Raw genomic sequence first — 25,661 nt, 5'->3', positions numbered from 1 at the left:
TACATTCCTCTTCAATTTACTGTGTCTAGCATTCATATTGTGAAACTTGTAGGAAGTCTGTTCAAGACCCACTATGAGCCCTCCCTTTACTATTACATCTGTTACATTTCTTATAGCTTCTTTGACTTAATAATATACATCTCTTTTTGTGCATTCACCACAGCAAACATCAATGTACATGATACACATACCTTATAGATAAAATGAGAATTGGCCCTGACTGGGGATTTGAACAAAGTTTTCTCATATCTTGCTAGATCCAGTTTTCTTTTCACCATAGTACACGAGTTCTTTGTGCTGCTTCTGGAAGTATTATTTACCTAACGACTTTTCAATTATATCTTGACGTGAACATTCTTTTGTGGAATTACCAGTTTTAAATCACATCAGTATACTTCCTGCACCGCTTGTGTGCTCTGGAATTGAAAAGCCTGTATCTTCAAAGTACTGAATCCTTTCTTCTTGCACTAGATAGAAAGATTCCTGCTGTGCATTTTGCTGAACCAGGGTGGATCTCAGAGTACAGATTGACAAGGATTGGCAGGGGGTGGATATCTTAGTTGGGGGAAGAGGGGAGCTGATGGGCTGGAGCATCTCTTTCCCTTCAAAACCGCTCATTAGGCATGCCTCCCAAAAGATGTATTAAAAATTAATAATAGTTCTTTACATGTTAGCTCCTTTTGCTGTTATGTCTTTACTCAAATTACAATGTTTTATTTTAATCCTAAATTTAAACGCTTTTAAGTAAGCTCCATTGAGTTCAGCATTTTATTTAGTTATGCATTTCATTTATACCCTGCCTTTCCCCCAGTGGAGACCCAAAGCAACTTAGACCATTCTCCTCTCCTCCATTTTATTCTCACAACAACCCTATGAGGTTGGTTAGGCTGAGAGTATGACTCACCGAAGATCACCCAGTGAGCTTCCATAGCAAAGCGGGAATTTGAACCTAGGTTTCCCAGATCCTAGTCCAATACTCTAACTACACTACACTACACTGTAGCAGTACCTACTCCCAATTAAAAGTCATTAAAATCCTTAATATACCAGTCCTTTCTGGACAAAAGCAATATAATTAAGAGGCCACAAAGGAGTTTTCAAAACAGCCTGACAATTTTGATTGACAGCAGCAGCACAAAGGGAAACCCCGGATAGTTAAGCTAAGCAACCAAGATACGAAACGGGAATGTTTAATATGCACGCATAAGCCCGTCGGCACACCCACTTTTATCCACCTTTGGACTGGAAGCCACCTTAATGTTCTCCATTCCTATGCCTGTGGAACTCATTGAGACATGAACTGATGAGAAATGAATACAGGACTTGGACAGACTTTAGATGAATAGATTTATTTAATTGCTTGTATTTATAACCTTCGTATTTATTGAATATTCACTTGCACTTTGCACTTTGTATTTTGCACAAATATGTAAAAAAATTGATACTTATTTATTGCTTCTAAATTATATGTATTCCCGGACTTGTATGGTTGCTGACAATTTTGATTGGACAGTTTTGATATATTTCAGGACCTGGATATTTTTAATCATGGGGGATTAAAAGGTCTGCAGAGTTTCTTGAAATTGCATATTCCAGTGAGCTAGCCACATTGATCTGTTGCAACAACAAGGAGACTTCTGGCACCTTTAACAGACTAAGAGCCAAGCTACAAGTGACGCCTGACACAGGTTGGACACTTGTCAGCTTCCCTCAAGTTTTTATGGGAAATGTAGGCATCCTGGTCTTGCAGCTTGGCTCTTCATTTAATTGAAGTTTACAGAGCCGCAGTTTATGGGAGGGAGAACATGTGGTTGAGAGGAGTGCAGGTGTCAGGCTCTCGCCGGGTGTCCCCCTAACCTCCGCTGGGTGTGGGAGGGTGGTCCTGTAAACTTTAATTGAATAGAGAGCCAAGCTGAAAGACCAGGACGCCTACATTTCCCATCAGAACTTGAGGGAAGCTGACAAGTGTCCAACCTGTGTCAGGCGTCACTTGTAGCTTGGCTCTGAGTCAGGAAACCTCTAGCACATGTGCCAAATAGGAGCTATATCAGACTCTTTTGCCTAGCACACAGTGGCAGTTCTCTCCCCCAAAGGCTGAAACATGCCTCTGATATGCTGGGTCTCTTTTTTGCTTTCTAGATGTCTGGCTAAGTACACCTTCATCTCATCTTCCCCCCTCCCCCTTTTGCTTGCTGACTTACCAGCATCTTCACAAGTAGGCATTGTTGGGTTTTCGTGATTAGGTCCAAACCCCCATAGACTAATAGATTTATTGAAATGTAAGCTTTCATAGGCTAGAGCTCGCTTCACCAGATTGTATGGTAAAATGCTGCATGTCTGTTGCAGCCTCCAAAGACATGTAGCAAAATAGACTGTTACATGATTCCCCCCCCCACCACCCATGAAAGTGTTCACAGTTTTTTTTACACTAGTATAGACTCATATCAGTAAAATGTTATGTGTAAGTGGCCTGAATTAAAGAGTTTAGAAATGACTGCTCCAGATTAAGTGCTATACAGGAAATACAAGACAAGCCTGTCTTGTTTCTTATGTGACTGTTGTGGGCTCTAAATATGATTCCAAACTAATGAAATCACTTGCATGTTACTGAACTCTACCAAAATGAACTGAGTGTTCCCCCCACTCCTTTGGAAGAATTTATTCATAAATAAAATGCACCATGTGATCTAATCTGATGGGCATGTGCAATTCCTTCATTTGCAAAGCGGCTCTGTTAATTTCAATAAAGGAAGCAGGTTGACGTACGCATTCTTTCAGAGCGGTCTGGAGGGCTCGAACCAGGCCAGAATTTTTCTAGAGTTAGAGCTGCATCGCGGAGGCAGCTGCCAGTTTGATCTGCTTGTTATATTAAGATATGTGTCTTAGATCATGAAATGCAGATTTTTTTGTTATGCCACTTTCTTACTCTTATTTTGACTGTTGTTCTTTTCTCCTCTTCTCTCCTTGTAATATAATCTTAGAAGAAAATGCTGAAAGGACAAGGGACATTTGATGGAGAAGGTAAGAGCTGGTTTTTGGACTGTGTGGAGTGATGCCTCAAAAAAGGGGGGGGGGAGGAGGATGAAGAAGAAAACAGAAACAAGTTGTTCTGTGCAAGCAGAGTCTTGTGCTACCTGAACTGATTGCATTGTGTCATCGCACTTTCAGTTCAGCTTAAGGGCAAAGTTGAAGAAATCAGTTATGAGGTCACGTAAACCAGCACTTCCCCATCCTTTCTGAATATTGAGAAAGATTATGATAATTGTGTTAAATTTTTCAAAATATGTAAGTTTTTGGATACATCAGATTGCACTGTGTTTCCTACTTTGTGTATGTTGCTCTGTCATTTGCCTTTTATAAAGTTGTACTGTTGCTCCTTCATCTTTGCTGCATGCTATTAGTGTTGGCTGAAATGTATCTCATCTGCTTTGACTGTGTGTTAAATCTATCCTGAAGATCTTTCTTCTTTTCATACTTCGTCGTTCTTTGCTCTCCTGGAAGTTGCTTGGTTATTGTTTGCTTAGAGTTCTCCATGAATTTCAGGCAAATTAGCACTTTGCTTTTATGACTCTTCTCATACAAATCCTGCTTTCCCTCTTTCTTTATTTTTACATTTGCTACTTCTGTCAAAACTTTGGCTAAGATTCTTTGACTTCGTTGCCTCATAAAACAAACTTTTAATGCCAGTTTTGACCTTGTTTCTTCGTGCCATGCTTCAGTTCTTTTAGCTGGAAACGACATCATCCGCTTACCAATGATGAGTATAAAGTGTGTGTTTCGTATGTTACATAATGTTAATGCTTTTTTGTTGTTGCTTGGATTGTGAACCAACCAGAGCAATGTTTTATGTGTTGGTACTAATATTATATATTTACTAATGACATGCATTTTCCTACACTTTATAAACTCGAGGCCTTCATCCCAAGATGTAAAGGTTACTGCTGCTGAAATGAATCTGAGAAATTAAAAGCAGTGGGTGCTGACCTAGTGAGAAGTCAAATTCACATTCTCTTTCCACTCAAAGAGAAAAAGGAAAAGCAGGGATTGCAATACAGATATTGCAATCCCTATAAATAAGACCTACAGAATTAAATGTGACTCAATCCCAAGCAAGGGTGCATAGGATTGCAGAACAGACGTCCTGAAGTATAGCTTAATCTGCTATCAATGTGGATTTTCTCTTGGCTGCTTGAAGGACTCCTGAAGCCTTATTCAGTATTCTTATGCTAAAACAAAAGTTATACAGACTTCTCTAATCTGTATCATTGCATACTCTGGTCAGGCTTATTTCCAAAGTACTAAATTCTAATATATGTCGTGACCTCTTCTGGACTCTGCTGCAGATATATTTTTGTCTCCATAAAATATGGCTGGCTAGCTGAAACCTCTGCCCCTAGTTTCTTTTTCTTTCCTTGAATAGCTTTTTCTGCTTTAGCATGTGGTGCCATCAAAAACAATGTGTAAAAATCGTGTTTTGCTTATCAATCATTTTATTGATGAGGCATCTAACAATTGGGCTTCTAACAGTGGAGTCTTAAGCAGAGTTACAACCTTCTAAGTCCATTGAAGTTATTAGGCTTAGAAATGTATAATTCTGCTCAGAATTGAACTGTAATACTTTTAAGAGAAGATTCTGGGATGCAAGTAAAGTAGTTTATCTATATTTGTCAAATTCTGTTAGACACAGCAATAACTTATGCAGTGCGAAGGGGCAGAAGAAATGGTACTACCATCTAGCTGTTAGTCCAAGGAGATAAGACAGGAAAGAAATATTCTAAGTAAATATTTTTATTTTATTTATTGCTTTTTTATTGGTGATGTTTTTGTTAGCTAAACTGTAGCTTGATATATTCAGTGGAAAGTTTGGGGTACAAAGCTGCTTTGGGTCCTCATGTGGAGAAAAACAGAACATGATTAAATAATACATTTTCTCAAATAAATAAATTGGAAGTCCATTGTTACGATCTACGTGTCATGTACATGTCGTGTCCATGCAAAGCATATGTACCAGTTGGTTTCCCCATTTATTTCAATCCATGCGTTCTGTATGAGCATTCCTTTGCATTTTGTAGAGCTGCTCTTCACTTAATGGGAAAGCTCAGGTGAGGAAAGGTTTCCTCTTGTGCGCTGGATAACTGAATTGAAGAGCTGAAAAAAGCAGAGAGGAATTGATAGCTGTTTCCATTGTTCAGGGATCTGCCTCCTGCAGATCTGTTCTGCTAACTCAGGAAGACCTCTGCTGAAACACAGCCTCTTATACCAACAGGACATTCCTTGCATTGAAGGAAATCACTGCCACTTGTAGAACAGATCCATGGGATCCAGCCCAATGAAACAAGTTTCAAGTCCTTTTAAAATAAAGCCAAAAAGATGCTCTGAATTAGCAGTCCAAGTTAATGACATCCGATAAAGTTCGTATCTGCCAATTTAGCTGGATAAGTTCTTTCAGTGCCAGAATTTGAATTTGTTTCAGAAATTGGGATTTTTAATGCAGAATTCTCATTACTGGGAGAGTCCATGGGCCTTTACCCGTGCAATTTTCATGTAAAATGCTGTTTTTATTTTATATTACTGTGGATTTGCAGCATATTATTTTGAGATTATCAGATTTTTGGATCATTACCCTTTATTAAATAAAACAACCAAGAAAAGCTGGCTTTAGCAATTTATATACATTATAAAACTAAAAATGCACATACAAATTTGCTTATTTTTGTATGATCTGTTCGGTTTTCTACTAGTTGTAAGGAATATTCTTTGCCATCACATTTTGCTATCATAAGGACTAGAAACTTGACTTTTATAAAATAAATGCTGCTTCAAGATGTTATTCTGTGCTTGTTTGGAATGCACACAGCTTTTTGTTAAAGCAAAAGTCCTTCATTCTGCTGCTTTTTACAAACATAAGCTGAAGGAGAATAAAATTTTTTCTCATTTTCTTCAACAAAGAACACAAGTTATATTGAATTTGGTTGGAAGGCATATTTTCTGTGATACAGTGATCCATTGTTACTGTAATATCTACTGTGACGTTATCTGTCCTAAACAAGAGTCTGTCTTTGTCCACGAGGTGTGGGAATGATACTCATAATTTTGTTATTTCTGTACAACTGAAAGTTTTCTCAAATCAGTTTCTTTTTCATGGTATTGTAGAAAATGCTGTGTTGTATCAGAACTACAAAGAAAAAGCACTAGATATAGATTCTGATGAAGAGGTAGAATCGAAAGAACAGAAGTCAGATGAAAAGATAGTTATTCAATACAAACCTCTGAGATCAACATGGAGTCAGTTGTCTGTGGTAAGTGCCATAAAGTTATGTAGCCCCAAACCAACTTTAAATGAAATGGTGCATGTAAACTAGTCTCTTATCTGTCAGTGTCCTTTTCAACTTGGAGGTTTTATGGCCTTTCATTTGCCTTTGAACTACCTCCCAGGGTGAAATGTTTATGGATATGCAGATAATACTGAGAGCTGTAATTGACAAAGAAACACAGCTGCCAAATTTATATTCCTGATTTGATGTGACTTATACAAACAAAAGACCCATCACTTTTAAAATTCTTGGAACCTTTTTTCAGTAAAGTAGCCATATGGAGAGATTTTAATGAAAATAACATAAAAATGGTAAAGATTAACAATTTATTTTTACACCATTCCCCAGGGAATATATTTCAGCAACTTCTCCTATGTTATCCAGCCTTCCGCTTAAGATCTGCATCCCAAGTCCTGCTCTCTGTGCCCCCTCCTTTGGAGGTGAGGCAGGTGGTGACTAGAAACAGGATATTTTCTGTAGCAGCATCTTGCCTTTGGAATATGTGCCCTGCCCTGCTCACCTGGCACCTACTTTACTTTCTTTTTAGGGCTATTTCCTCATGGTCTAAAATTAGCGCAGAGCTGCTGGCTTCCTTCACGCACGGCACAAATCATGTTTGTGGTGTTTTGTAAACTAATGGTGTCAAAAATCGTGTGAGGAAGCCGGCAGCCTTCCGTGAGCCCCATGCTATTTTTAGACCGTGGGGAAAAGGCCTAGGTATTAGACCAAAAAACATTTTTTATCTCAGGCTTTTATTTCTGGGTTTTTATCTTACCAGCTTTTTAATGGCCTGCCTCTGATTTATGGATAGTTTTTTGCTGTCCAATGACTAGTTTTCCATATTCGTTGTAAGCCACTTTGAATAGGACTCTGAAGAGGTGGCCTGAAAATATGCTAAGTAAATACATATATTACTATGGGCCGCTGCAGAGGGAAGGCTGGCTTCCTGCAAACCAGTTTGTAAACTGGGTGCAGTTGTTAGGGATGTTAACTTCTTTCCCTACCCCTTTGACTTCTATCCCCTTCTCTTCCTGGTATTTTCTGTTACATGTACATGAATGCAAGCATGGTTACCCTCATAAAGTAACCATAAGCCAGAGACAATAGCCATGATTCGAAGTGGAGTTGTTTTTTTGATATATCTTGACTATGGATTCTTATTGCAGGTTCTTGTGCTAAATGCTAAGTTCAAATTGCTTTTTTAAAAACGCACAGCAGTTTAAATAGGGCATCTTTCCCATCCCAACATTACAGAGAAGCATGGAAAGTGACCATGTAGAAGAAGCAAACATACTACTTAAGGAATTCAAGACTCTGATCCAATATGATATAATAACATTTGCATGACTCTTTGGTTTTGCAAATGTTGGCTTAGTTAAGCAAATATCAGAGAGGTCAAGGTTCTCTTTTTTTGTTTGTATAATACAGCCAGCTATAGTTACAAGTGCGATTTAATTAAAGATGTAAGAGGACTGTCATTGGTTTTCTGTATTTAATATTAATTCTAGGCAGTATCTTTACATACTAAATTTTATTTCTCCCTTTATAGTAGAAAATACAACAAAAGTGAATGTTTTTAACATCCTAAAGAACCATCCTCTTCCACCTAAGCAAAATATATTAGCATGTTATTTATCCAACAGGGCAAATTTACAAAGTTGTTAAGATGACTAGATTGTAGTAACATTGTATTTAGGGGTATGTACAGGAAAAAAATTCAATAAATTTGGGTTCAGTAATACCGAACTGAGAAAAAAATGGTGTTCCCCAAATACTGAATTTATTTTCAAGTTTGGTTCAGTAATACAGAGTAAATTAGGTAAAATTCAGTAATGTTTGGCCATTGTTTCCTATAGAAAACTCAATACTGGTGTATCTGGTGGCTGGGGGTGGGTCATTTTTGGACCAAATTCCACCAGATTTGTAGGGACATACTCCTCACTGTCCTATAAAGATAACCCAAGTTTCAGGGAGATTAGACCCGGGGGGGGGGCACTTTATGGCCTCCCAAAGAAGGTACTCCCAGCCACCTCCCATCTTCATTATTCCCTATGGGGAAAACTATCTGGGGGCTATCCAGGGGGCTGGGGGTGGCATTTTGCAAGCAAAATCCATGAAATTTGCAGAGGGTCTACTCCTGAAAGTACACCCAAACACCACTAGGTAATTTAGGCTAAATTGCTCCAAGCACCCTAGCAAACATGCCCTGTCCTCAGAAGAACAACAACTCTGAACCAACAACAAACACCAAACCAAACTTACGGCAGCAGATAACACCAAGCACAAAACAGTGAACACTATAAAGAAACAGCACCCCAAGTACCAACAATAGGGGGAAACAGCCCCTTGCAAAGAACAACTAGCAAAAACAGAGATGAATTTAATACAATTAACTGGAACTGTAAAACGCCCACAACAGGATAAAACAAAAAGATCCCTCCTCAGAAGAACAAACAGCAAAATGAAGAATAAATATAACCAACTTCAAACCAAAGCCTCCCCCCCCACACCATAGCCCCCTCATACAGCAAAAAAGCAGTTTTCAAAATGCAAAGTAAAAAAAAACCCTTCCCCTCCTTCCCCCAACCAAGCCAACCCCCCCCCCTCTAAAAGACAGTTTAATGTCTCTCAAACTGGACAGCAGCAGAAGTCCTCCCGGTACAGCAGGTCTCAGCAGGCAGCCACAGGAATCCTCTCACTCCAGGTCAGGATCCAGTTGCAGTCAGAGAGAAAGATCCAACAGCAGCAAGTAGGCAGTGTGTCTCAATCTTCAGGCCAGAGCAGAATGGAAGCTGCTCTGAGACAAGCCTGCCTAATTTAACTCCTTTCAGCAGTTTAAAAAAGGCACTTTCCTTCCAGAGAATCCCATTGGCAAGAGAAGAGCTCCTGCAAGGATTGATCACTCACTTCCTGCTCCCTTCCCCCTCCATTCTACCTCAGCCTCACTCTCCCCTACTTTCTCCTCATCCCATCTGGTTAAAAAAAGGCAGGAATTCTTGCTGTAAGCTTGGAAATAGCCATGTTAGCTTTCATCCAATTTCATTTTTTTAAATTTAAATCTATCCTACTTTTTTCACTGCTTGAGGCATTTTATAGAAACATCTAACAGAAATAACCCTCTAAGCAGATATAAAAACAACTAAAATCCAGCAGCATTCATTAAGGTATCCAGGTCCCAGGCCATTATGGTCTTTAGAAGGCAGATCAAACACTTTGGCTTTCCTAAGCATTTCCTGGGAAGGGTGAATTGCTCAGAGAACTACACAATTTTTCCAGTCTAGAAGAGAATGATCTTCCCTTTTGGTTGTCTCAAGAATTGTATATCTACATGGCTTGAACATTCAATTTGGATGTAAGTTACATATACTTCTACCTTGTTAAAATGTTGATACAAAACCAAAATTGAAACCAGTGGAATTCCACTGCAGCCCTAGTGATAAATACCGTATCTTCCCTTATAATAGAAAGAGAATATAGTAGGGAGTGGAAGAACACATGCTTTCCGTGCAGAAGGTCCCTGCTTCAGTCCCTGGCATCTCCAGCTAAAGGAACATGGGTGGCAGGTGTTGAGAGAGACCCTTTGCTGCCTGACTCCCTGGAAACCCACAGCCAGTCCCAGTAGACAACAGTGACCTAGGTGGATCATGGTCTGATGCCATATAAAGCAACTCCATAGATTTATATTGATATTCCCCAGCACTCACTTAGCTGCAGTTTGAATTAGTTATTTATTAATACACCCAAACTGGCTTGTATGCATACTGCTTCCCTCTTGCCTTCCTTCTCTCACAAAGAATCCTGTTTAGAAAGTAACTCCAGTTACCTGTGGCATACGAATACAGACTTGTTGGTTAACCGTAGTTAGTTTCTCCCTACAAACCATAATATTAAACCAAGTTTAATCAGGCTTAGGATCCTGGTTTGTGTGGGGAAACTGGTTAATCTGCATGCCTGCATTTGTACATAATAGACATATTTCCTTACTAGAATACTTTGTATGAGTTGGGAGGGGAAGGAGAGAGTACTGAGGCATGTGCTTGTAGTTGGAATAAGCTGGGTTTGTTTGCATCTGAGTGCCACTGACCTGTCATAATAACTCCTGATTTTCTTTTATATTGCTCCCCAGAAATTCAGTCTTCTGCTCTTTCACTTATTTTTTTCTGTATACAAACTCTTTCTGGGCTTTTCTTGCATGGTAAAGATGATGTTGTTACTTGTTGGCTACTGAAGATCAGCAAACTTTCTTCAGATGTATCGTCTTTTATTAGTCCTCAGAAATACTTCCTTGCTAGGACAGTGCAATTCTTTCCTCTGGCTAATGCTTCAATTACAATAATGCATGCTTTGTAGAATATGGTTGTGTGTCATCAGCATTTATTGGCTAACATCTCTTGACATCACAGTTCCCTCTTCTGCAATATTTATAGAATTATACCACAATAATAATCATGTTTCTAACAGTCAATTTTGCCTGCCATGCAGATCAAAAATATGCAAGGTGTTGCAAACCATGCTTTATGCAAATCAAGGGGAACCCCCAGGTTTGCAGAAAAATCTTAAAATTATAGAACGGAATAAAATAAAATATAAAAACCTTTCAATGATGTCTGAGTAGGGACAGGAATAAAATCATGACCAGAATTTTGCAGAACTAGATCTTGGCTTCCATTTTAGGTTGGGCAACAATGTTGACACTTCAGCCTTGCTTTAAGTTTTCTGTGGAATTTGCTTAAAGGGCTTAGGGTCCTTTTTCAAGAATCTGATGAGCACTAAATGCTTTGGAAAGACCCTAAGCTCTTCATCAAACTCCATTTGAGTCTGGGCCTCAGCAGTTATTTGTAAAAATGGTGTCTGGGCTTGTCTAGGCAACCCAGAATGGGTTGCTGAGATTTTGCAAAACTACATCATGACATCTTGCTACCTCTATGGGCTGCCTAGGGCAACCGCAAACAACAAAGGGCCCTCTCTAAACATTGGGTGAGATACTTTCCAGTGGTGTGTGTGGGCGGAGTAGGAGGTGGAAGTGATGAGGTTATGGGAGCTACAAGGGAAAAGGAGAGCTGAGAAGAAGGTTGAGGAGAAGGAGCCAGTAATAAGGGCAAGCAGGAAAGGGAGGGAAGCAGAGCAGGATGAGAAGGAAGTGAAGATGGATCAAGTGACCTAAAGGCAGGACGAGGTGCTAATGAAGATGTGAGGGGGAGACAGTATAGTGTTGCCAGGCAGCTGGTAGTAGCTTGGAGAGGGGGACACGGGGCACATGGTGTTGCATGCATTATGGTGTCACTTCTGGGTTTTCCCTGGAAGTGACATGACATACATGATGCCAACTTTCCTGACTCTGCTTTAAGTGGTGGCAGGTAAAAGGAGGCCTGACTACGCTAGGTAGGGTTGCCAGCCCCCTACTGTGAGTGGGGGATCCCCTGCCCCCAGTGGCTGCCCCCTGCACTGATTACCTGGCTGGCGGGGGGAGGAAGACATCAAAACTGGCCGGCATGTGGGTTAAATGGGCAAATTAGTTCATCTCCCAGTGATTACCTCATTTCAGGTGTGACCCAGAAGTGACAGGTCATGCCAAGGCTGATTTTTTTTAATCGATCCAAAACATAGTGAAACACTCTCTTTGGAGCTGATTTTTAAAGAATTGGTCCCTAGTGTGACCCTTCAATTCCGGGGCACACTGAAAATGACGTAGACTTGCATGCACAGGTAAATACCTGGCATGCCTTAGAGCAAGGGACCTGGCAACCCTGCCCTAAGGGAGTAGCAGCTGGAGCCATTGGGGGAAGTACAGCCAGTGCAGGAGGAGGGCTGCAGGAAAGGGGAATAAAATCTCTCCTTGCCCAGAAGTCCTTTCAGATCCCCAGTATGTAATAAAAATATCATTCGTAACCAAACATGGATGCATTCATGTACCTGTTACTTAGCTCTGTGTGCTCCCTTTCTTCAGTGCTGGGACAAACTCATGTTAATTTTTAAGACAAACTATTAAACAAGCTGTTTCTTTTCCTCTCCCTGCACTCTTGCCCTTTGCATCATGGCCACATCTCTTCCATTATGAAAAGGGATATGGTGAAACTGGCACTGGAATGGAGGTTGGGAGTCAAGGGCTATAAAACAATTGGGGCGTATTTTCATTAATGATTTGGATAAATCCACTGTCAAGTACTGTTTGAATCTGAGAGAAATGTTAGCCTATGTAAACAGCTTCTTCCTGAGTGTGTGCCAGACAGGAAGAAAGTGGACTTAAAACTTGCACCATTGTGTGCACAGTCTCATCTCTTTTTAATCTTAGATTAATTCACCTAAGATTTGAACACATTGCTGGCCCATCCTTTAGGGTTTGGTTTGGAACAGGAGCGGCTTCATTTTTTGAGCCTGGATAGAAAAGAAGAAGTTGCTAGCTGAATGCTTCTGTTGGCACAGAGTCCAGACCTCGTTTGGCATTCAGTAGGCTGCCCAAGTGAAGTAAATGTTCTAGCTTTTTATCACAGGATGTAATGGGGGGAAAGGAGAGACGCTTAGGAGCATATTTACATAGCAGTTAAACACTGTAAGCATACAGACTTCTTTCTTTCTGTGTAAAAATTGAGTTAAGTTGGGAGGTAGGAAGAAGTAAAATGTTGTGGCATTTTGTATTTTAGTTTAAAAAACAAACACGCACTGAAAGGAATTAAATGTATTCTATAAGAATTTTTGCTTAGTTGTGAGGGAGATGGAAATACCATTCTGCTCAGTCGCAGAGATTCATGTATAGCAATTTCTAGTTTGAACCCTGATCCTAAATGTTTGATTAGCTTATCTGTTTGTAGTAATGCTCCTGCAAAGGTAGGGCAATATCATTGTACGGAGCGTTGTGTTGGTACAGTGGTCAAAGTATGCTAGATTATAAACTGACAGACTGTACTCCTATTGGTAGGAAACTTGTGTAAGCCTGGCCTAAGCATACTTATTATAGAACATTTCCCACAGAACTTGGTGGGAGTTACTTTTGAGTAAACATGGATCTACCAGAGTCTTTCTGTGTGACTTTTCCACCTCCCCTCAGCAACTGCCCCCTGAAATGTCCCCCCCCCCCGCTATTCCTTGAGGAGAGAGTACACCCCAAGAGCAGTATTTTGGGGAGCATTTTAACCTGAAGTAGGTGGGAGGCAAGAAAGTCCTATTTTGAGGGCAAACTTCCATCCATGGAAACACTCTAATGGATCCAAGCCATTGTTAGGATGGTGCTTCTCAGCCACCTTGGAAGTACAGAACTAGTTGAATCATTTATTTTTATTTTATTTTGTAGTCTGCCGTTGCTTTAGGGATGCCAGCTTCCTCAGTGGTGGCAGGGGTTTCCACTTTTCATGCCCCCCTGACCCTACTCACTTGGCTGGTGAGGGGAGAAAAGGAGGAGGAGGCAGGCCTGGAGCCTTGGAGCATGCGGTGAAATGGTGTGTGCCCTGGAGGCCTCAAAAACATCACTTCTGGTATAAAACCAGAAGCTACAGGGTCTCAGCAGGACCAAGTCGGCTCCAAACATAGTGAAAACATTATGCTTAGGGTAGATTTGGCCCCAAAGAGATGCCATTGCTTCTGGTTTTACACCCAAAGTTAGTCATCAAAGGATCTCTGGGGCATGCACATGCATGCAAAAACCTCAGATCAGCATCTGTTGCCCATCTGCTACCCCCACCCCCTGTTGTTGAGTTAAGGGGGAACCAGCAACCCTACTTTGCTTGGATCTAGGCTGTCATCTTAAACTGTGGTCTTCTAGTTTGATGATTAAGTTGCTTTGTGTTTTGGTAACCTGAAATCTACAAATAATATTTCATTTTTTAACTACACTTAAAATACTACCAAAGCCCAGTTTTGACACCAGCCATTTTGTAGTGGTCTGTTTGAATAAATAAAATGGTTATTTGTATATTCTTTAGCAGAAAAAAGTTTGTGTTTTTCTAAAAATATATTCAGCATTAATAATTTCTTTTAGGTGAAGAGGAATGGTCTATCTCAGACTATCAGCCAAGAAGAAAGAAAAAGACAAGAGGTATTTGAATAACCTAAGCGCGCAATCATTAACTAGCACAATGCTTTTGCCTGCTTTCAGGAGACCAGCCCCAATAAATTATGGTTTTCTATTCCATTTCTTCTCTTTTATGGGGCTGTGGTGCTTTTTAACGCAAATATCCTGGGATATTAAGTATGGCAGAATGAAAGTTGCAGAGGGATATATACAGTATAAACAAACCCTTATCTTGTATGCAGTAAGTATCTAATGATCAGAGGTCCAGATAAAAAGGATGAGCTGGTTTGATTGGAGTCTTTTCCCAGATTATGCAAATACATGAGCTTCTCCATTGCCTGAAATGTGGTATGTATAAAAAAGGCCTTACCCATAACCCCACCCTACTTCTGGAGTTCCAGGTATTTACTTCAAATCCAGTTATGTGAACCTCATCCTCACATTCCATTCTGTAGATATTTTCAGATAGTGAGAGGATGTCTTCTGTTTTTTTTTTAAAGTGTAACATGAGGAGTGATCCTAAAAATCTCCTGTTTTCTCCTCCTCAACCCTCCCCTCTGTTCTGTAGAGGCTTCTGCTGTACTGTTGATGAATATGGATAATCTCCACTTCCTTTTTGCTTGAACAACATCTGAAGAGAGCTGCCCCACAGATCAATCTGTTCTACTAATTCAGTGAAAGAGCGTAAGGAAAAACCTAAAGATCCTTTTGTCAGTGTAAGTTGTCAGATTTTTTCAATCGAATGTAGTCAGTGTAGAGAACCCATGGGAGAAACTGACCTTGGGAGTCTTTTTAGTTGACAGAGAAGAACCGGTGCTTGGGGCAGTTCTTTTCAGCTGCGATTCAAGCCAAAAGGAGATAGCCTGCCAGAAGAATGAGAAGAGCCTGACAGAATAGTGAATTGTTCACCCAAGCAAGAGGGAGGGTGAGGTAGTAGAGCCCGAAGATGGTAGGATGAACTGTACCAGTTCAGGCTGCAGATGGTTAATTCCTGCTTTGAGTTATCCTTAGCATAAAAAAAAAATGAAAGTTGAAAATTTTCATAATCCTTCACCTTAAGTCAGAAACGGTACAGTCCATTCTGCTTTCTCAGCATTCCCTCTTGTCATTTCCACCTGTTCTCCTCACACTTAGTTTGGGTTAGACCAGCTGAATTGGACAGATATCAAGGTGTATAGGACATGTGGCTTAGGGTAAAAAAAAAAAAGAACAATGACTAGACTGAGAGGAAAAGAATCTGAAAAAGTTTGTGAGGAGTGATGATGGGAACAGGCTGGCTGCTGGGGGTATCCTGGAAGGACTTGGGCCTTTGTATTTCTGTGTTAATCCTTCCTGCTCTCTTGTTAGAAGACACAGAATAAGTACCAGTGGGAAATGAAAGCAGTTTCCCATTTTATTCCTAGAAAGTATCTTCAAGGTCAGGTTTCACAAAGAATGAAAAATAATTGTTGGTGATGACTGAGTGCCATTTCATTTGTGAGAGTGGATTGTTTAAAGTCAATAAACTGATTTTATATTTCAGGGCAAAAAGGGTCAGACTATTAAACAGGATTTCAGAGGGGGTGGGGAATGCCACCAGGTTTGTTGCAGTTTATTAATTCAACACTCTCAGTGATCTGCTAAGCTAAGGAGAACTAAATAGGCTGGCCTGAATATTAGGAGCATTTTTTTTCTTCAAACAGCCATCAGATTAAATACACCTGATTCTCCCAGTCCCATATGCAAAGCTTCAGTACACATTTGGTCTCCAAAGAGTTCTACAAAACCATTCATAAGTGATGAAGCTTTAGACATCTGTTTGCATTGATGCCATGCAAATGAAGTATAATTCTATTTCATATTGTTGCTCATGGGAGCTGTCACTTATCTTCACTAAGAAACAGTAATTGGTAAATACGTTCTCATCGTTCATCTTTGATTAGCCTCACTAGATTATACAGTAAGCTCAAATGTTCCTTGTTCTATTTATTTTGAGCCAATCAAGTATTCTAAGAGCTCTTGAAAACTTATTTTCATTTCGGAGTAGATATAAGTTCCCAACTCATATCTCACTTTGACTTTCAAACTGGCATGCTTATCCTTGATTTTCTTAGCTGGGAAGGAATCAATGAGGGCACTCACCAGAACCGGGAACAAAGGATCTTTAAATAGTGCAGTGAAGAACAGGGCTCAGATGGCCTGTCCCTGAACAAAAAAGAACAGATTGAAACAAATTAGTCACAGAATTCTGCTGCTCTCTTTAGGCAAATCCTTTCCTGATGATTGCAACTAAGGGGGCAAGGGTAAATTTGGAGGCAAGAAGATTTATGGGAAAGTAGAATCATAGTACTCAGGCTTCATCCATTCCCTCCAGTCATTTATACAAAGAAGAGCACATATCTTTACTTGTGTCTGCTTGTGAAGCGTAGACTTTGAATAGTGGACCTGCTTATCCTTTTTATGAGTATGATTAGTGTCTGTCTGTCTGTCTGTCTGTCTGTCTGTCTGTCTGTCTGTCTGTCTATCTATCTATCTATCTATCTATCTATCTATCTATCTATCTATCTATCTATCTATCTATCTATCTATCTATCTATCTATCTAGCAGACCAGGGCCAACATAATTTAAAAGATGGCGGCAGTGCCAACCATACCCAAACCTAACTGGAATATCAAAACATCTTTGCATGCCAAAAAGCTAGATACATCTTTGATGTTAAGGGTAGCATACTACTTAAATCCAGCCTCACTATCAAATACTCTACTGTAGCTGTTGAACTGAGTAAAGAAGGGGAGGAGGAGGCGGAGAAAGAGGATGGCAGGCAGTACAGCAAAAAATTTGGCAGGCATGGGTTAGGAAGGTTTGTGTGGGTGGCTATATGTGCATTCTGGAGTCCTGCCCTTTTCCTTTTTAGCCAGCTGACCTTCTGTAAAAGCGTCTGGCACAGCTGCTTTCTACTGCTTTCAAGGAGCTGAATCTGTCCAGAAATTCTTCTATCCCTAGAGGTTTTTCATTACTTGGGAAGTTTGTTGATATAAGGTTTTCCAACAAAACCAATGGGTTTCTTTCTTACTCTTGTATTTCAAAAAAGACTTCAGTGATCTTTGTGATAATACTGTAGACTTTTCCTAAATTTTCCAGAGACACTTCTTTTAGAGATGTCACCTTTCCAAACACGGGAACAAACATAACTTTTCACTTTTATAGCAGCTTAAGTTCCAAATATTAATTAAATTTCTTACCAATTTTATTCTCACCACACACATCTGAGACAGATTAGACTTGCAAGCAGCCTATTGTCACCCAGCTGCTTTCATAGGTTGTGAAACTGGGTTTCTGACATCCAAATCCTGGCACTGGAATTTGACTGTAGTGAACCTGTCACTATAGGAGATAAAAGCATGCATTATCTCACTGCAAATACAACCCCCTCCCCCCAAAAACCCACTGCAAACACTTGGCACTGCCTCAGTGCACTATTCTTTTGATATATGTATGCTAATTGTAGACATCAGCCTTTTTTTTTACCAAAATACAGTCTAAATCTGTAATAGTAATAATAACAATAACAATAACTTTGCTTTTACATCTCTCCTAGGCACATCACTGCATCACTGAGAGCATTAAACAAAGTCAGTGTTATCATTATTCCCACAATACAGCTGGGGAGCTGGGGCTGAGAGGAGTGGCTTACCCAAGGCCACTTGCTGAGCTCATGGCAGTAATAGGGTTCGAACCACCAGAGTGCTGACTCTCAACCCAACCACTTAAACACTAAATTACAGCAGCTCCCATGTGTGACATGGCCCTGAAATGGCATGCTGTTTATGCACCTTTGAAACATGGTTCCAGTGTACGGTTAAAGGCACATGACACAACAACAGTTATGAAGCAGAGGAGGCCTAGCCCTGGGCAGTTCTCGGAGAGGAGTCTTTCTGGGAACCCTGTGTAAACTGCCTTACATTCCATGATGGAAGATGGTGGAGTACAAATGAAATAAATAGTATAGAACCTGGTGTGGTTTTTAATAGAGCAGTTTTTGAACTAGGGTGTCTTTGTTTATGGTCTGTTATTTATAGATGCCACTATGATATAATTTGTCATCAAAAGTCAAAAGATTTAACTTTAGTGTGTCTTTCTTATCATGCAGGCTATATTTGAAGTAATATCTTCAGAACATTCATACTTGCTCAGTCTGGATATTCTGATCCGGATGTTTAAGAACTCCAAGGAGCTCAGTTCTACGATGACCAAAACGGAAAGCCATCACCTTTTTTCCAATATTGCTGATGTTTGTGAAGCAAGCAAGAAGTAAGTGTTAAAATGGAGATCTCCTTTTTCTTTTGTTGTTGTTGTTGTTGTTATCATCTCTATTTATCACATTCCACCAGATATCTGGGCTGGAATTTTTGGTCCCTCACTGACTTAGATTTTTATCCAAGAATCTAGGAGTCAGTGAGGTATTGCCTTAGGATATGGAATGTTTCAAGTAGTACAGCTGTTCAACTGGCCAGTTGTTATCCTGTCTATGCCAATATCACGTAGGTGTTTAGTTAGTCCTTTTGGAATCATGCTTCTATCACTTTTGAAATAGCCATTGTATGTTTCTCCCAGAGATACTGAATCTACCAATGTTAGATTCTGATATTTTGTTTTTTCAGTCTCTTTTTCCCAGGGCTTTTTTTCTGGGAAAAGAGGTGGTGGACCTCTCAAGGGATATGAGGGAGAAACACACGGGATTCCAAAAACTGGGGAGAGAGCACACGCGGTAGGGAGGGGGCAGATGGCATGCTGGGTCACACCCATACAGTTTTGCAATGTTTCTTTCCTATAGTCGTCTTTTGTACCCTTAATTTTAATTATTCTTTCTCTGTAAATACCAGCCAGCATCTTCTCTTTCCTGCTGTTGATGTAATAATTTTTTCTTCTACTACTCTTCGTTTTATTTGTATCAATCCTCCGTCACCATTACTTCATGGCAAATAAAGTCTATCTATGTTGCTTTGAGAACGTAGAGCATGATGGTCTGTCACAAGTTTCCTCGTTTTGCGATCTAATGCAACCAGTTTGGCTTGTGTTCCGTCTACAATTCCAGCACAGTAACAGATCACTGGGATAGCTCAGGTGTTTATAGCACGAATTTTATTTCCACTGTTTACTTGAGTATGTATTCAGCATAAGTCTTCTTTTTCATTATTGTATATTGAATATTATTAGCTTGCAATATACCCAAGTATTTGTTGTTTTCTTCATAGTCTAAGTTTTTGATTCTGTTTCCATCTACAAGTATTCCATCTGATTCAGTAATCTTCCATTGTTTTATTGATAGCATTGCACATTTTTCAGTTCCGAAGTCTATAGTTATATCTTGGCTAAATATTCAAACTGTATGTATCATTTTCTGTTCAGATTTTCTTATAATTTAAGGTCATCCATATATACCAAATGAGATGTTTTTCTTGCTCCCTTCAGTGCTTCATATCTGCAGTGTGTTTTATTCCATATCATTGTTAGTGGTATCATAACAGTGACAAACAATAAAGTTGACAGGGATTTACCATGAAATATTCCATATCTGATTCTAACACAACCTAGTTCCACTCTATTTGCTGTCAGTATTGTGCACCATTTTCTCATTGTGGCTAACAAGAACTTTAATATTGCTGTTGATTCCAAACATTTCTAATATTTTTCAATCCATGAATGTGACAGGGCGTCAGATGTCTTTTTGTAATCAGTGCAGGCTATGTGCAAATTTGTTTTTCTTCTTTTGTAATTTTTTGCTTTTTTAAATTTAAAAACTTATAATAATAATAATAACAGTAACAACAATAATAATAAGTTTGCCTTTCTCACTGAGATCCAAGGCGGATAACACATTGCAAGTGAAATACAGTATAACCAATAGCTAAGGCGTTCACTAAGCAAAGTACAATAATGAAATTGTTAGGTCATTCAGTGAACAAGATGCAAAAGGGTATAGTAGCAGAAAATTTGAAAACAAGCATAAAGTTGAGCATGATATCTTTCTGAAACAGCACATAACTCATTTATATGGCATGTTTAGCAATGTGGAAACTCTCTAGTAGGCACATATCAGCATCAGCAGACACTACACAGTAGCATACCATATAGTCTCTGTCCCTACCAAAGCATCTCTCTGAGCTATTTCTTATGACACTGCTCTATAATCTGGTTAGAAATCCCTCCTAAATAATTCAGTTTTGCATAGTTTGTGGAGAACCAGGAGAGTAGAGCTTCCCTGACACCTCAGGCAGGCCATTCCATGGGGAGGGGTGTACTTATGTATGCTGTTTGTAGAGAAACAGTATTTTGTGGTAGCAACTGAATGAGTAAACTGTAATCTATACCATCACGATCGATTTATCAGTTGAGTGTGCACAGGGAAAATTAATGGACATGGTTCTTCCCTGCTGTGCACCCATATCTACACTCTAATCTTTTTCTACTTGATCAAGTTATTTGAATTTCAGAGCCTGAGTAACTTGATTGAATGTGGGTATAGGAAGTGTTTGCAGTTTACCTTAAAAGAGTGTTTTCGTAGATAATGACTGAATGTGGGTATAGGAAGTGTTTGCAGTTTGCCTTAAAAGAGTGTTTTCGTAGATAATGTATTTTTTTGTTAAAATTAAAGTTGGATTTATTAATATGTTGCTTGCTATAAGTAATTGGGTCATCCAAGCCGTTTCTTATGGACAGATAATGTACTGCAAAATCAAGCAGAGTTTAAAGCTTTGACAGATATCTTTGATTAAGGCATTTCTGGTTTGGAATATCCATATCTCTTGCTGGTCTAAACTAAACAAGTAGTCTCTTCCAAATACTTGGAGATCTGTGGGAACAAAATGTACCCAAGAGAAACCCGAATTGTCAGTGATTTAGTTAACTGAAAATTAGTGATTGTGAAATTTTTCTATTTCCTGATGCTCATCTTTCAGAACAAGTCGGAAACGTAGTTCGTTCATCCTTTAGATCCTGTTCGGTATCAGGTTGTGTGTGCGGGTGGGTGGGGATCTTCATGCATTTTTAAAATCTTTCTTGGACTGGTCTATAGTCTTGTTTGCTGGCCAATAAATAGTGACTTTGTAGATATTCTATTTAGTGTACATCTTTATTTAATCTGTAGTATAAATCTTCTTTTTTCTTTGTGAGCAGTGGGGTGAATCTGAAGTACCGAAGATGGTGCTGCCTATTTTTGACCTCTACACTAGCCCAGGGATTTCCGTGCCAGGTTTACATTGGTGTGGTGCTGGCATGGCATCAGGCTCATATATCTCTGTCTTACATTGGCAAAGAGGCTTCTTTAAAAAAAAATCCAGAATAGCTTTAGGACTGAACCTGAAACGCTTATCTTTATATTTCAATCTAATCAGAACCACTACAAATTGGTCACTTGCAGTGATTTCAATAGGCTTAGTCTGGAGTAAATCTGTTTAGAATTGTGCTGTTAGTTGTTCATATTAGTTACTATAATTTAATTTATTTGATGGAAAGAGGCAATTTTTTTCCTAATGTTGAAAGTTTGTGTTACTTGAAAGTAACAGGAGAAATTGGAAAGCTCTGTTTACTTTGTCCTTTTGTATTTTTATATCAAATTAATTTTCTGCTTTTCAGATGAGATTAAGACATTGTAATGCAGACACAAAACATTTATGCCAGGGTTCCCTTTTGTACCTTAAATGGAGTAAAAGAACTGAAAACATGTCTCTGGGGTTGCTCTCTTGCCAGATACTCTTACTGGGAAGCAGCTTTCAAAATGTCTTTTAAAAGTAGAGTAGTATAATTACTCTGGCAATTACTGTGGCAGATTGTCACCAAGATGGGAATATTTTGTCATTTGTAGTTCCGCTGGCACCTTTCTTTTTTGGACCAGCTCTATGGCTCAGTTTCTGGCCTGGTAGATACTGACTGTTGCCTGCCTTGAAGTATTAGTTTTATAACTTTTCCTAGTTAACAGTTGGATCTGTATGTTACTTTTCCCTGAAGAGCTTCAAGCAGGTAACCAAATAAGGGATTTTGTTTAAATAAGCTTTAACAAACATAGCTACAGGTAAAATAACTGGTAACCTAAAGGATGATGATCCTGGGAGGCCTATGTTTTAAATGTTGCTTTGATTTTTAATTAATATTTATTACTATTACTTAATTATTTCAATGAGTTCATTCATTTCATTAATTAATTGGTTTTGTAATTTTTTAAAAAAATTATCACAAAGTGTAATACAAGTTTATATCAGCATATATATCAACATATTTATTATAGCTTTCTTTCCAAGAATTTCGGTGGCATACTAATCCCACGTAACTTTGTGTTACGTGGGATTAGATCTCCAGACATTTTTTAAAAAGCAGTTTGTGTGTGATTTAGATCAAACTCTTGGCACAGGGAGGAGAGGAATTTAATCCTCCCCTCCCCTCCACTGTTCCACTTGCAGAAATCCAACCCCCTCGGAGCAATTGTATTTTACATTGTCTGTTACCCATACTGGGCCAATTTCTACTGTAGAACGGAATGCTGCTGCTCCAGCATAGGTGTCCAGATGCAAATTGCCTCCCACCTTAGCAACTACTTTTGAAGGATAGAAAAAAAGTCAGAATATCCAGATATGGATCTCTCATATAATGTGCAGTTTGAGACTTCATGTTTATCACTGTGAAATAGGTTGAGTAGATCAGTAACATCCAGTGAGTTTCATTGTTAGGCAGACATTGTTAGGCAAAGTTAATCTTAGACTTTGTGGATATGGTCTAAACTTCTGTCCACCATGGAAGACTGCAAAATAGTAAAGAGTCCAGTAGCACCTTTAAGACTAACCAACTTTATTGTAGCATAAGCTTTCGAGAACCACAGCTCTTTGTCAGATGCCTCTACAGACTAACATGGCTAACTCCTCTGGATCTATGAGCATAGAAGATTGGAGACTGAATCTCCTGATTTTTTAAACTTATTCTTCAAAAGCAGCTGCAAATGGGGATGTAGTTTTAAAACGAGTTATCATCTTTAGCTGCTGCTCAAGAGTTCCTTTGAGTGCATGAAAAGGCTTGCACCACACACCAAGGCTTTCTCACCACTCTTTGTGTATCGGATGCTGCCTTTTGTTGTTCCATCAAATATCAGTGATGGCTTAAATGGCATTTGGCTGCTTTTAGAAAAATGAACTTGGAATCCCTGTGTGCCTAGTGCTTACCACATATCTCCCAGGCTTAGTCTTTGAACATTTCCTTTACAGTCAGATGTCTGCATCTTTAGAGGGAGGTAAGATGGTGCTTAACGTAACTGTAGAAAAAAAAATCCACATAGTTGATTCTGGCCCTTTCATTCCAAGCAAGCACTTTCTGTATTAATCCATGCAATACTCTTCAGCTTTTTCATTCTGCCTTGTCAGTGGTGGAATCCAAATGTTTTGGGCTTCCATTGACTTGAGATAGCTTCATCCCTCACAGAGCAATCTTAAGCAGAGTTATTTCAATCTAAGTCCATTGAAATCTGTTTAGGATTACACTGTTAGTCTCTGGCCTCAGTTGCCCTGGTTCTGTGAAGGACTATTTTCTTCATAGCACTTTAGAGTATTTCTATCACCACAGCATTACCAAAGGCAAAATAATTGGCTGATATGATATTTACAAAGTACTTTGATATGATTTATACAAGGTATTTCACAATTTTTCTTTTATCTGTCCTCACATGACTCTGTGATGGGAACTTCTTTTCATTCCAGGTTTACAGGTAGGGAATTCAAGCTGAAAGGGAGAAAGTTACTCCGTGTCACCCTCCTGGTAAATGTTTTTCTTTTTTTTATTATAGCTCAAAAAAACTCACAGCACATATTATACAAAAATACATGTTCAGTCAGCGATGAAATTACAGTAATTATTTTGGTAAGAAATCAAGTTCGTTTTCCCAAACCGGAAGACGCAAAAATGATTCCGTTTCTACCACAGATGCTATCAGGATTCCAGTTTCACATAACAGTGAACACATGTGCATCCTGCACGCACTTCTGTTTGGAAGAAAGAGCCAATGTTCATTCACTTTACAAATGTAACCAGGGATAACTGTGTGGCTTTTAAATCATATGCTCAGCTATACATGCATTGGATGTGACATAAGAAGTACTCAGTGCATGTATAAAGAAAAATCAAGTGTACACAGTAGTCCTGTACGCATGCCCCATCCAGTCACAGGGAGGAGCATACAGGTGGACACGGCCTCTGTGTATAGGCACCACTCTCACAAGCCAGCAATCACATAGAGGTGAGGGTGTGGGGCCACCCTGTTTGTGCCTGCTCTCCCTCTCCCTGCATTCAGTCAGCACACGGAGGAGGTCATATGTACAGGAGTAGGTTGTACGTATGTTTGCCGTATCTTGCAACCACCTGTTGAATTCATGGCTGATCTAGGGCTTGAACCAAGATTGTTATACCTAGTTAGATCAAAGTGAGTTCATGTTATGATTCATGAGATCATGCTGACAAGAGTTTGATATTTACTTATTGGGCCCCAAACCAAACTATTAGTAGCAGGGGCCAGGGATGTGGGAAAGCCTCTGCTAGCTGGCCAGTAGCAGCTATTATCTAGCTGGGTTTTTCTCCTCTGCTCATAGGTACTTAAAACCTGGGAATGGACAGAAGTATTTCTGATTAGGGGGTGGGGATGAGGAAGACCCTGTTAGGTGGCTCGTAGCAACTGAGTAAGATCTGGTTGGGCTGTTTTTTCTTCTTCTTACAAGTACTTAAAGCCAGGGAGTGCTCAAAGGCGTGAACCAAAGAACTCTTTGGCCTTCAGCTGTTAGCCTAGATCTGGGAGGAGGATCTGCTAGCTGAGGCAAGGGGGGAGAGCTTTCTCTGGATTCCGAAGTCACCTCTTCTTTCCTGTTAGTTTGTTTCTACTGCATTTTTTGTACTGTAAGCTGCTTTGAGTCCCTGTTGGGGAGAAAGTGGGATATAAATAAATATTTAAATATTAATGGCAGATAATACCTAATCTGGTTGTGGCTATTGTTTTTTATTGGGCAGGAGCTAGACAGCTACAACCCTTGTCCCACATGGCTTTTCCCCATGCATATATCCCATGATACTTAATATAATCATTTTGGTGGTTAAAGGCAACCATCTCTCTTTCAGCCATGGAAAGCTTGATTGGATCCAGCACAATATTTTGGCATTTTAGCTTTAGAAAGGAAGTTGTTTAATACTGTACATAATAGAGATTTCTAAAATTAGGAACAGTGTCCTTAGAGTGAGATAACTATTTTCTCTATCTCTCTTAAAAATATTTTAAAAACATGGCCATCTAATGACTCTGATTATTAGTGGATTCTGAGCAAGCATTTCTTCATGC

At 39.4% G+C, this 25,661-nt stretch overlaps 1 protein-coding gene across 2 annotated transcripts in view; it reads left to right on the top strand.

Moving 5' to 3' along the window:
• Positions 1 to 25,661, top strand: part of ARHGEF26 (Rho guanine nucleotide exchange factor 26) — an 84,925-nt gene that overhangs the window by 4,782 nt on the left and 54,482 nt on the right. For both annotated transcript variants that reach the window (XM_054983093.1, XM_054983092.1), the window contains 4 exons: positions 2,982 to 3,021; positions 6,154 to 6,299; positions 14,287 to 14,343; positions 18,450 to 18,610. In XM_054983093.1, coding sequence (XP_054839068.1) covers positions 2,982 to 3,021; positions 6,154 to 6,299; positions 14,287 to 14,343; positions 18,450 to 18,610 — 404 coding nt within the window. The remainder of the gene's footprint in view (positions 1 to 2,981; positions 3,022 to 6,153; positions 6,300 to 14,286; positions 14,344 to 18,449; positions 18,611 to 25,661) is intronic.

The sequence above is a fragment of the Eublepharis macularius genome, chromosome 6 (genome assembly GCF_028583425.1).
Source record: "Eublepharis macularius isolate TG4126 chromosome 6, MPM_Emac_v1.0, whole genome shotgun sequence".
Classification (NCBI taxonomy): Eukaryota; Metazoa; Chordata; class Lepidosauria; order Squamata; family Eublepharidae; genus Eublepharis; species Eublepharis macularius.
The sequence above is the reverse complement of the archived record's forward strand: the minus strand, read 5'-3'. Positions and strand labels throughout refer to the sequence as shown.